Source organism: Aegilops tauschii, chromosome 2 (genome assembly GCF_002575655.3).
Source record: "Aegilops tauschii subsp. strangulata cultivar AL8/78 chromosome 2, Aet v6.0, whole genome shotgun sequence".
Classification (NCBI taxonomy): Eukaryota; Viridiplantae; Streptophyta; class Magnoliopsida; order Poales; family Poaceae; genus Aegilops; species Aegilops tauschii.
The window spans coordinates 422,586,839-422,597,655 of record NC_053036.3 but is presented as its reverse complement, the minus strand read 5'-3'; the positions used below and the strand labels follow the sequence as shown (position 1 = coordinate 422,597,655).

Sequence of the window (10,817 nt, the reverse complement as noted above, 5' to 3'; positions counted from 1 at the left end):
TTCATTGGCAAGATTGGCGAGCCGGGCCCTGAGCTGGACATCTGCGCCGACATCGTCGAAACGACTCAGTGTGCGAGACCTGCCCGAGCTCAGCCCGCCATGAAGCGTGCCTTCGTGGGAGTCATCCACGAAGCGGAATCTGAGGATAGATCGACATCTGGTGGTGAAACCGTCGTTTACTCTGATGACGAGTCATCTACTGGAGAGACGGAGTCATTGTACCAGTTGCAAGATGGCCGGTTTGGGGCTGTTCCGATGGTGACAGTATTCCGGACCCCTCCGATCCACCGAGCCGGGTTGCGATCTTCATGGCCGGTACACAGCCTGCTTAGCTCTCCTCGACTGCAGCGGCAATGGTTTCCGGATCAGCAGCGGCGACAGCAGCCGGGGCAGGAGGCCCTGCGGCGACCGCCGGCTCAGGTTTTATCCGACTTATTTGACGCTTTGGCAGCGCTGCTGGCGGAAGTTAACCCCTTTAAGCTAACCCGTCGCGATGGCTCCACGACTAAGTCCTTTCACTAGGACATCTGACATGACAAAACCACGACAGTTGGGAACATTCTAGAAGGTTTCTAATTTTTTTCCTTCTTTTCTGGTTTTATAAATTCAATTTTTAAAAAGGGAATAAGTTTTCAAAAATTGCTCGGAATTCCATAAATTATCCACAATTTCAAGAAATTTCCATAAATTTTAAAAGCTCTTCATGTTTTCCCCAAAAGTCGGGGTTTAAAAAATGTTTACAAATTTTTTATTTGGATGAACATTTCTTGAATTCGTGAACATTTTTTTATTTTCATGATTGATTTTCTAATTCATGACCATTTTTGAATTCGTGAATAATTTTAAATATCATGTACTTTTTTGATTCAGGAATGTTTTTGAATTCACAAACATTTTTGAATTCGTGAATAATTTTTGAATTTCATGTTTTTTTTGAAAATCGCAAAGATTTTTGAATTCGTGAAACTTTTCTGAATTCAAATTTTTTGTTAAATGAAAATTGAACTAGACTTTAAAAAGGAAATAAAAAAACATACGTGTGGTCTGCCGCCGGACCAGGCCCATCTTGCACTAACGACGCGAGTGATGCGCCGTCTATTGCTCGCAATGAGCGACACTCAACAATAACGCCCATACTTGAGTATTGGATTTCCACACTATGTCGTTTTCCATCTATCTGTAAAAAAACATAAAATGGTAAAGACCCAACTCTTTTTCGGGACAAGATGGGACCTGTGTTTTTTAACTATATTGTTGTGTTAATTGTATTTTATATGGTAATGCTAACTGGCAAATGTTCTCCGAGAAAAAACTCCAAGCAAACGCCCTAGGATCATCAAAAGATGACGGTTTTTCAAAAAAAGAAATTGCCATCTCTTCGAAAAATTGCCATGCTAGTTTGAAGAAATGTAACCCCCCTAAAACTAAAACTGCCATGGGAAAGGTTCGCAAATGCCATCCACCCAACCAGTGGCGGAGTGTGAAGCAAATTGAAGAGGGGGCCAAAAGTGCTAGGGAGATTAGTGAAGCTGGAAGATTAGCAGAGAGTTTAGCATTAGGGTAACTTATCTTGGCAATATTTCTCATGGAAGGGGGGGGGGGGGGGGGGGGGGACGGACCCTCCTTGGTCCTGCCGACGCTCCGCCAGTGCACCCAGCGAACATTCGTCAGCTAAGAGGGTCAAATTTCTAACCACTTTCTTGTACAACGGTAACAGAGCATCGTTAGTAAGCAAAGCTTGGGTTTCTGCCGTCGCGGAAATGTGCATCTTTTGTGACGATCTACTCCAAATATGTGCTGCTCGTGCTTGAAAATGATGTACTACCACCTTTTGTGCAGTGCATGGAAAAAAAACAAAAGGGGGGGGGGGGGGGGGGGGTCTCCCTCCCCAAAACAATATCCAAGCTCCTTCCCGTTGTGCCTCCTCTTTAGGTGTTTGTACCTAACCTAAACCCGCTAATCGTACGACCAAAATCGCTGAGCCACTACCGAAATTCGCCACGGCCACAGTCCCCGTGGATCTAGACGGCGAAAATGCCTTTACTCGAGTGAAGCAGCCACAAAAGCGTCTCTCGTGCGCCATATGGCCAAATAATCCACTGACAGGACATCGAATCATCATCTCTCAAACGCACAAGAAATCAAATGTTCGCTTTACGGATTTCTGTACATCGACTTAGCCCGAAATTGAACGCACCGAGATTCCTTTGGTTATTCTCTTAGCCTCTTCTGAAACCGCGATAAGTCTTGATTATTCCCCGGTGAACCGACGCCGCTCCTTTTGTTTCGGCACCTAATCATTGTTCTTACTGACTAATTGATCTGTGTCTTAATTAAACTTTACGTCTCCGTCGCAACTTGCAAGCGCTGAAATTCTGGAGCTCTTTTCCAGCATATGTTAATACTGCCAAGCACTCACTGGTTAAGCTAGTACAGGTATAAATACACCCCCTCTCCACTCCCAAGTTGCGTATGTTCAGTGACACAGCCGGTGGGTGCGGAGCTTGCTGACCATGGGCTCGCCTTCAGTCGTTCTTCCTAAGGTCTGGGAGCGTAGTGCTTATTACCCACTCGGTGATTTGGACACCTGCATGCAGTTTCTTAGATGCGTCAATATGATCTGACGGATGCATCGCCCTGCATGCATGTGTGTCGCTCTATCATCAAACTTACCGGGGGTTCTTTCTTGATCATCAGGTGGTCGACGGTGAGAAGGAGGGCACGGCCCGCCGCGCCAAATGGTGGTACGTGACGTTCCACAATGTCACCGCGATGGTCGGCGCCGGCGTGCTCAGCCTGCCCTACGCCATGGCTCACCTGGGATGGTAGGTTTTGCATCCGTGTGATCCAAACCAACGCTTAACAGCTAGTGGTACGTACGTCTAAGTTCAGTTATTGTACGTGTCCAGGGGGCCAGGGATAGTGGCGCTGCTGGTGTCGTGGTGCATCACGCTGTACACGCTGCGGCTGCTGATCGAGCTACACGAGTGCGTGCCCGGCGTGCGGTTCGACCGGTACCGTGACCTGGGCGTGCACGCGCTGGGCCCGCGGCTGGGCCTGTGGGTGGTGGTGCCGCAGCAGCTCATCGTGCAGCTCGGCTGCGACGTCGTCTACATGGTCACCGGCGGCAACTGCCTGCAGAAGTTCGCCGAGTCGGTGTGCCCGGGCTGCACGCGCCTGCACCAGTCCTACTGGATCTGCATCTTCGGCTCCTCCCAGTTCCTGCTCTCCCAGCTTCGTGACCTCAACTCTATCACCGCCATCTCCCTCGCCGCCGCCGTCATGTCCCTCAGCTACTCCACCATATCGTGGGCGGCGTGCCTGGCCAAGGGCCCCGTCGCCGGGGTGAGCTACGCGTACAAGGCCGGCACGGCGGCGGACTCGGTGTTCCGGGTGTGCAGCGCGCTGGGGCAGGTGGCGTTCGCGTTCGCCGGGCACGGCGTGGTCCTGGAGATCCAGGCCACCATCCCGTCCACGCCCACCAAGCCGTCCAAGGTGCCCATGTGGAAGGGCACCGTCGCCGCCTACATGGTCACCGCCGCCTGCTACTTCCCCGTGGCCTTCATCGGGTACTGGACGTTCGGCCAGGACGTGAGCGACAACGTGCTCGTGGCGCTGGAGCGCCCACCCTGGCTCGTCGCCGCCGCCAACATGATGGTGGTCATCCATGTCGTCGGGAGCTATCAGGTAAGCCATATACTCTTGGATGACATGAACCTACAAAAACAAAAAGTGGTCAGAGAATAATAATCGTCAAAAGAAACCTTCCATTTCCTAGAAAGCCTTCTGTAGTGGTCACAGAATATGGCACAATGGAGTTACTAATGAGCTTTAGAGATCATTGGCACCATGGAACCTGTTTTTTTGGAACGTTGACTGCAGCACTGAGCCAGCAGTGGCTGAAACATGGAACTGACCACTGACCAACTTAACTTCCACTGCAACGTTTCAGGTATACGCCATGCCAATATTCGAAAGCATGGAAACGTTTCTGACCACGAGGTTCAGGGTTCCTCCGGGGTTGCTGCTCCGTCTGGTGGCTCGATCAACCTACGTCGGTAAGAATCGATCACATCGTTGAAATGACATGCATACATCAATCTGTCCATGAACTGATCGAATTACACGTCGTTGCAGCGTTCACGCTGTTCGTCGCCGTGACGTTCCCGTTCTTCGGCGACCTCCTTGGCTTCTTCGGGGGTTTCGGATTCACGCCCACCTCCTTCTTCGTAAGCCCCGTTGCCTCGCCACCGATCACGATGTTGTACGTGTTTATGGGCTGAGCTTCCATGATTTTTTTGCTGCTGCAGCTCCCCTGCATCCTGTGGCTGAAGATCAAGAAGCCTCGGAGGTTCAGCGCGCCGTGGTTCGCCAACTGGGTACACATCTCCGGACACCTGAATTGAGAGAGAGGGTTCAGGATATGTTGTGTCAATTGTTTGACAATTGGTTTTGCTGCAGGGGTGCATCGTCGTTGGGGTGTTGCTGATGCTGGTTTCCACCATGGGCGGGTTAAGGAGCATCATCCAGGACGCCTCCACGTTCCAGTTCTACTCTTGAAACCGTACGCCCGGCTAGCTAGCTCCAGGTAGTCGTCGTGCCTTCAGTGTAACAGTAGCCTGTTACCGAATCACTGAAGGTCGTTGGCTTCGATTCAGAGGGTGACCTGCTTCTGCGGAGTGTCAAACCAAGTGGTCGGCGTAGTACCTTGTGCCCGTCACTTAATAAACCTTGTCCATACTATGCTGCAATACAAATCGTGTACTTTGTCACATCTTGGTTCCAAATCTGTTGCAACGTGAAAACAGTTGCAACTGTAAATTATTATGAATTCTTTAGCAAGAATCAACGGCACTAGAGATAGGGAGACACCCAGCCATCCTTTATGGTTTTAGTTTTTTTATATAAAATAACCTGTGGTTTTAGTTAGAACTAATATATGCATCTGCTTGCGGCGGTACGATGTTGTGCTGAAGTATAGGAGGTGTTTGGTTCGTGCTTTTGTATCGTAACCTGATTACAGCGTCAACGGATCCCGTCAAATCTTGTTTGTTTTGGTTGCTCCGTAATCACATAACGCGGTATTAGATCCCAGCCTAGTTCAAATCTGTTACCGGACGAAATTGTCCGCAATGAAAGCCGCTGCGGTGTCTCCCTCCTCGCTATCTCCTCTGCTTAAAGCGTTTCTGCCGCCACCAGCTGTCCACATCGCCGCCGCAAACAGCCGCCACCGTCGCCGTCGTTGCGTCCGCCGCCGGCGCCGTCGCTGCAGCCGCCACCGTCGCCGTCGTTGCATCCGCCGCCGCTCCGGTCGCCGTCGTTGCGTCCGCCGTCGGCGCCATCGCTGCAGCCGCCGCTGCTGTCATTGTTGTTAGCCTCGCTGTGAGGGCCTCGCTCCCAAGACACGAACGATGCCGCCTCCTTCCTCGCCCGCCATGCACAGCTTGGATCTGCTTCCAGCCAGCGGTTCGCCCTCGGCTGGTACTTGCCCAACTCTGGTATTCATTAACGTTACAGCGTAGGTAGCAAAACAAAGTATGAATTTTGCCCATACCGTTTACGTTAACAGTGTAACCCAATTACGTTTGCGTTTGCGTTACCGCTCTGCAACCAAACACTTCCTAGTAGAGTTGTATTTTAGCCAACAAAATATTGGAAACCCGATATGAAAACCCGAACTAGCAACACTTGTGAGCCTAGAAAAAATAGGAGAGAAGCTAAAATTCAAAACAAATTAGGAGAAAAGTTGGCATGCTCATAACTAAGCTTGAGACCAAGTCAAAGGTTTCAACGACGACAACTGCAGCTCTGGTGTGATGGTCCTTAGATGCAAGTGCACGAAGACTTTTTGACTGTGATCGATAAAGTTGAACTGGCTCTAATAAAAGAGCGGCGGCGGCTTGTTTCGCCGATAGTGGTCGTTCGGTGGTCTAGAAATCCCGACATTATCACGGTTTATGTTTGGGGTGACATGTACTCTGGTTACCCTTTGGAGGTGTTTGTTCGGAAAAAATCGTCATAACCTGTTTATGCGGTAAACCAAAATGTTACCCGTGTTTGTTATGTGTAGGCCGTAATGGGGGGGCTGCCCCCGTGAACTTACAGCCCAGCTCTCCATCGATACCACCCACACCCCCGGGGAAAGGGTTGCATTACCGCACGCACCTCCTCTTCCCACGACCCCATACTCCCCGACCAACGTCCCCGCCACCCCGATCCCCTTCGAGTCCGGCACCACCGCCTCCCTGATCCCCTCGGAGCCACCTCCCCCATCTCTAATGGCTGGTGAGTAACCAGACTGTTGGTGTATTGAATATGGGCGTTCATACCCCTGACTATGCACAGACAGTTGTAGCCTTCCCGCCGGGAAGGGCTTGGCAGAAGATGAACTTATTTCAAGCACTCGAAGCTTGATACATAAAAATCATGAAGAAGACCTCAAGGCAGGTCATCGAGAAGTACTAAAGATTAAGACTCAAGTTGCCTACAAGTTCCAGGCTGGCAAGCTTTGGGCCGGCAAGCTCAAGACCGACAAGCTCCCTCCAACGCTCCACCTTGGCGGTCTGTCGGAAGTCTGCCGACAGGTGGCGAGCGTGCAGACAGTTAGGTAGAGCTTGTCGGGGTACGTGGCAGTTCGCTGCCGAAGAACAACTTTATTGACACCCGTCCAGAAGGCGTGTCGCGATAATAAGAGGTAACTGGGCTGACGGTACAGGTGGAGCAACGCTCCCTTGCTGGTATTCACCCCCAGCATGACACCTAACGATGCATTTAATGCTTTTGTCCTATACCGTCAGGGTTAGGTATGATAGCGTTGTAGCCACTATTTGCCCTCCGTAATTACGATTTTGCTATTATGGTGACCCCTTTCATCTATAAAAAAGGGCCCATTGCTACCTTTACAAGGATCGACACCCTGCCCATTTACAGTAGCTAGTTGCACCTCCCAAGCACTCTGCCGACAAGGTTGCACTCTTGTAAACCCAGAGCTCAAATTCATCAAGAGTATGTTTTACGTTTCACAGCGGCCCAATTCTGGGTAAACTCTTCGTGTGCTCTACGGTTGTTGTTGCCCTTTGTGTGCCAAACGTAGAAGGGCCCTGTGGCCCGTAGATTGTCGTACGCCGACACGGACGCGCATCTTGTCCTGGTCGCCACCCCAGCTCGCCCTTGTCGTTGGTCGGACCGTTCGCTGCAAGGTCCAGGCTCCCTCCCTCCTCCTGTCACCAGTCCTCCGTCCTCCACCCTTGTAGTACTCTCTTTCCCCTCCCTTGTCTGCTCTCCTTCCATTGCACCCACTGGCCGCGAAGACGCCGAAGCAGACACCGTAACTTTAATTCCTTTACAGGCATCAACCAAACGGAACAGAGATTTATCCATTACGTTCCCGTTACCAGCGTGATCTAATATCCTTATCGTTTACATTACCACTTTCTAATCCAAACACCTCCTTTATGTATCCGGATCGAGAACAAGCGCAATCGCAGAACATTGTTTTGGCTCGTGCGAAAATTGACCGTTGACGTTATTGCAACCATAAATGTCTTTTCCCCCAAAATCCTCTCCAAAATCATATGACCAATCGAACTTTGTATAATGCTGTTGAAGTGTGTCGTGCCCAGAATGGCCACGTATACACGAACTCAGACAATCGTGCGCCACCGCGACGCGCCCCTCCAAAAGCGCTTATCCCCGCCGCGCCCGATCCCTCACCGCACCGACCGGCCCGCGGCCATGGCGGCGCCACCCCTACCTCCACTCCTCTGCAGTGCCGCCTCCTCCTACCGCGCCACGCTCCTCGCCCCTCATGCTCTCCCCTATCGCGCGGCGGCGCGGCCGATGGTCTCGCCTTGCACCGCCCCCTCGCTGCGGCGAGCAGGGGCCCGGGCCCCTCCGCCGTGCGCGGCCAAGCGCGGCGGCGCCGGAGGCGAGGCGTCTTCGACTGACGGGGAGGGGACACGCGCGCTGCTTCAGGCGGCGCTATGGGGCGCCGAGGCCGCCTACATATTCTGGCTCTTCCTCCTCCCGTACGCTCCGGTCCGTACGGAAAACACAAATGTTCACTTTCTTTGCATGCCGCTAGCTCCAATGCAAGCAAATTTTGTTCACTTTCTTCTGTGAACTGGAGCATCATTTAAGCTTAGCCATCGTTAAATGGAAAAAAGGGGCTAGTTATCGTGCTCTGTGGTTACCAATCATTCATTCCATTCAAAAGATGAAAAGAAAGTGTGCCAGTCATCGATTAATTAGCATCGTGATGCAGGGCGACCCGTTGTGGGCTATCTCGCAAGCCACGATCACTGACCTGGTCGGCCTGTCGCTCAACTTCTTCTTCATCCTGCCCCTGATCAACTCCGGTACGCGCAAATTCCAGAATTTTCAGGCGTACATCAATCTGAAACTCACAGCATTACGGCCATGATTCATGGTGAGTTTGCTTGTCAGTGTAGCTGGAGTGCACCTGCTCGAATCCCCTGTGATGCACCCAGTAAGAAACTAACACATACTGTATTTTCTTGTGACATTACTTATGGTTATGGGTACAGTGTGTGTGTTAATTCGTCAGTCGTTGCTTAGGTGTCAGAAGGATTGTTCAATTTTGTGATTGCCTGGACACTGCTGTTTGCACCGCTCCTCTTCACAGATGCTAGGAGGGACCGGTACGAGGGATCGCTCGACATCTTGTGGAGCTGTCAGATGTTCCTCACAAATAGTATGATCTCCTTGACCCAAAATGAACCAGCTGAGCAGTTCAGGTTATCTTACATCTATTTTTGTTTGTAGCTTTCTTGATTCCTTACATGGCAATCCGGCTCAACGATGTCGACAAGAACCAGCCTCCACCGCAGACATCAAAACTGAGTTCACTCATGGTGAGAGGTGCATCAGGTGTAGGCATAACTGGTGGCCTGGTCTGCATTTTATCCATTGTTTGGGCTTTCTTCGGCCGTGCAGATGCTGATTTTGGAGGCGTCTTGGACCGGTGGCAATATGCGCAGGATTATGTCTTGACCGAGCGGCTTGCTTATGCATTTCTGTGGGACATATTGCTATACTCGATATTCCAGCCATGGTTGATTGGAGACAATCTTCAGAACGTGAAACCAAAAGCTAGAGAGTTTGTGAATGTAGCAAGGTTTATCCCAGTTGTTGGCATTGTTGCCTACCTCTTGTGCTTAGAAGAGAAAAAGGATTAGCTGTTATATTGTGCTGTTTTCTTGTAGTTTTTTTTCCTATCATATGGATTATGTTCCAACTGACTTATAAATTTGAAAGAGTTTTGCACATTGTGGTACTCTATAATTACTCCCTAGATCATTTATCAAGATAGTGCTTGGCTGAAACAAGAACCCAGTGCACAAATGGAACGGAGAAGACATCGAAAAAGAATTGAAGTGAAAATTATTTATTCAGGAGAACATCCGGATGAGCATATTACTCCTTCAACCACTAAATCCTCTTGCTGTTACAGATGCTAAGAAAAACATGGGGGAATAACTAAGTTCTCTAGGAAAATGCTAGTTTGCAGAAAGTCTAGAGGATCTTTTCAGAACGCTAGAAGCCTAAAACTGTTGCCAGCGCCATGAAACCAAGTGCGGCAGAAATGGCATCAGCTATGAGCTTGGACCCGCTGCTGTATCCCGAATTCTGGCTGGTGGTCGTCGGTGCGGCTGTTGTCAGCGGTGGCATCGGCGTCGTCGGCGTCGGCGTCGATGGAACAGTGGAGTTCACACTCATGCCTGGCGTGCTCACCGGCGGTGATGGTTCTTGTCCCGCTGGAAGGAGCCCTTCAAGACAGTTATTAATCCAACGAGACATTTCAGTTCAGTATGTGTAGATTCCCTGGCCGAAGAAAATCATTTTGCAGAAAGAGATCGCGAATGGAGAGTATTCAGCGCTGAGTTATGGTACCTGAGCAGGCGCTGGCGGCGGCGGGGAGATCGAGCCGGCAGACGGAAGGCAGCAGCACGGCGCGGGACATATTCACGGCGACTGGGGACCTGCCGGAGCCGGACTGGCTGAGCGCCTGGCAGAGGCACAGCGGCTGGTCGTGCACCATGCTCCCCAGGTTGGCGCAGCACGTGTCGGGCGGCGCGGCGGCGCCGCCGTCGAGGAACGAGAGGCAGGGGAGGAGGCGTAGGAGCTCGGTGGTGCAGCTGGACGACGACGACCCCGTCGTCTGTGGTTCAGGCGCCGGATGGGCACGGGGCAGGGAAACCAGCAGCAGCGCGACGCAGAATGCAGTAGCCGAAGCCGCCATCGGTGCCATCGTGCTGCTCTCTGCAAGTTTGCCTGTGAAGAATCTGATCGAGTGATTGGCCACGGTGGAGGTGGGGATTTATAGCATCTGAGGAACGGGATGCATCATGCATGGCAACGGCGTGCTTCCGGACGTGGCCTCCGTGAAGTTGAACGTTGCTACTAGATGATATGCGTGAAGAGCCGCGTGGGGATGGGGAGTTTTGTGTGAATCGGAGCGTTGGGATTGCGTTGGGGGTCTGGGATCGCATGGGAATGGTGCTTGTACTGCCTTGTTGTAGGTTGGGGTTTCATGTGAAGTGGGATTGACTCTTACCGGCCACTTGAGACCGCTGACCAGAATGTCCCAAGTCCTAACCGAATACTATAGCACATGAGAAATTACAGCCAAATTTGGGTGTTGCTAAAATAAGGTGCCTAGATGGCCTGCAGCAAGTTCCCTTTTAGATGGAACACTGCAATTCCATTTATTTACTACTACGTGCAACCAAGGAGCAAAGGAACAATATCCTCATCACAATTTTGGCATCAGTAAATACCGACAGTGGCTAAATTTG

General features: G+C 51.1%; 3 protein-coding genes across 3 annotated transcripts; 2 read left to right on the top strand and 1 right to left on the bottom strand.

Annotated features, from left to right (window-relative positions):
* The first annotated feature begins 2,438 nt into the window (after positions 1–2,438).
* Positions 2,439–4,932, top strand: LOC109754481 (lysine histidine transporter-like 6). Its single transcript, XM_020313386.4, has 7 exons — positions 2,439–2,543; positions 2,698–2,825; positions 2,910–3,687; positions 3,953–4,058; positions 4,138–4,229; positions 4,311–4,379; positions 4,462–4,932. The coding sequence occupies exons 1-7, from the start codon at positions 2,514–2,516 to the stop codon at positions 4,558–4,560; spliced, it is 1,302 nt and encodes a 433-aa protein (XP_020168975.1). The 5' UTR covers positions 2,439–2,513; the 3' UTR covers positions 4,561–4,932.
* A 2,682-nt stretch (positions 4,933–7,614) lies between these two features.
* Positions 7,615–9,285, top strand: LOC109754479 (uncharacterized). The gene is made up of 5 exons (XM_020313384.4): positions 7,615–8,037; positions 8,264–8,357; positions 8,451–8,488; positions 8,578–8,713; positions 8,785–9,285. Exons 1-5 carry the CDS (start codon positions 7,624–7,626, stop codon positions 9,195–9,197), a joined length of 1,095 nt encoding a protein of 364 aa, XP_020168973.3. The 5' UTR covers positions 7,615–7,623; the 3' UTR covers positions 9,198–9,285.
* Positions 9,286–9,387: 102 nt separating this feature from the next.
* LOC109754480 (non-specific lipid transfer protein GPI-anchored 29-like) lies at positions 9,388–10,380 on the bottom strand. The gene is made up of 2 exons (XM_020313385.4): positions 9,913–10,380; positions 9,388–9,788 (listed from the first exon to the last, which is right to left on the bottom strand). Exons 1-2 carry the CDS (start codon positions 10,268–10,270, stop codon positions 9,556–9,558), a joined length of 591 nt encoding a protein of 196 aa, XP_020168974.1. The 5' UTR covers positions 10,271–10,380; the 3' UTR covers positions 9,388–9,555.
* Positions 10,381–10,817: the final 437 nt, after the last annotated feature.

What these genes read in the sequence shown, in the direction of transcription:
- LOC109754479 (XM_020313384.4), top strand. Translation starts at nt 7,624, where the DNA reads ATGGCCACGTATACACGAACTCAGACAATCGTGCGCCACCGCGACGCG. An exon ending in TCCTCCTCCCGTACGCTCCG is followed by an intron (nt 8,038 to 8,263) that starts GTCCGTACGGAA and finishes ATCGTGATGCAG; the next exon opens with GGCGACCCGTTGTGGGCTAT. An exon ending in AATCCCCTGTGATGCACCCA is followed by an intron (nt 8,489 to 8,577) that starts GTAAGAAACTAA and finishes GTCGTTGCTTAG; the next exon opens with GTGTCAGAAGGATTGTTCAA.
- LOC109754481 (XM_020313386.4), top strand. Translation starts at nt 2,514, where the DNA reads ATGGGCTCGCCTTCAGTCGTTCTTCCTAAG. An exon ending in TCACGCCCACCTCCTTCTTC is followed by an intron (nt 4,230 to 4,310) that starts GTAAGCCCCGTT and finishes TTGCTGCTGCAG; the next exon opens with CTCCCCTGCATCCTGTGGCT. An exon ending in CGCCGTGGTTCGCCAACTGG is followed by an intron (nt 4,380 to 4,461) that starts GTACACATCTCC and finishes GTTTTGCTGCAG; the next exon opens with GGGTGCATCGTCGTTGGGGT.
- LOC109754480 (XM_020313385.4), bottom strand. Translation starts at nt 10,270, where the DNA reads ATGGCACCGATGGCGGCTTCGGCTACTGCATTCTGCGTCGCGCTGCTG. An exon ending in CGCCGCCAGCGCCTGCTCAG is followed by an intron (nt 9,789 to 9,912) that starts GTACCATAACTC and finishes ACTGTCTTGAAG; the next exon opens with GGCTCCTTCCAGCGGGACAA.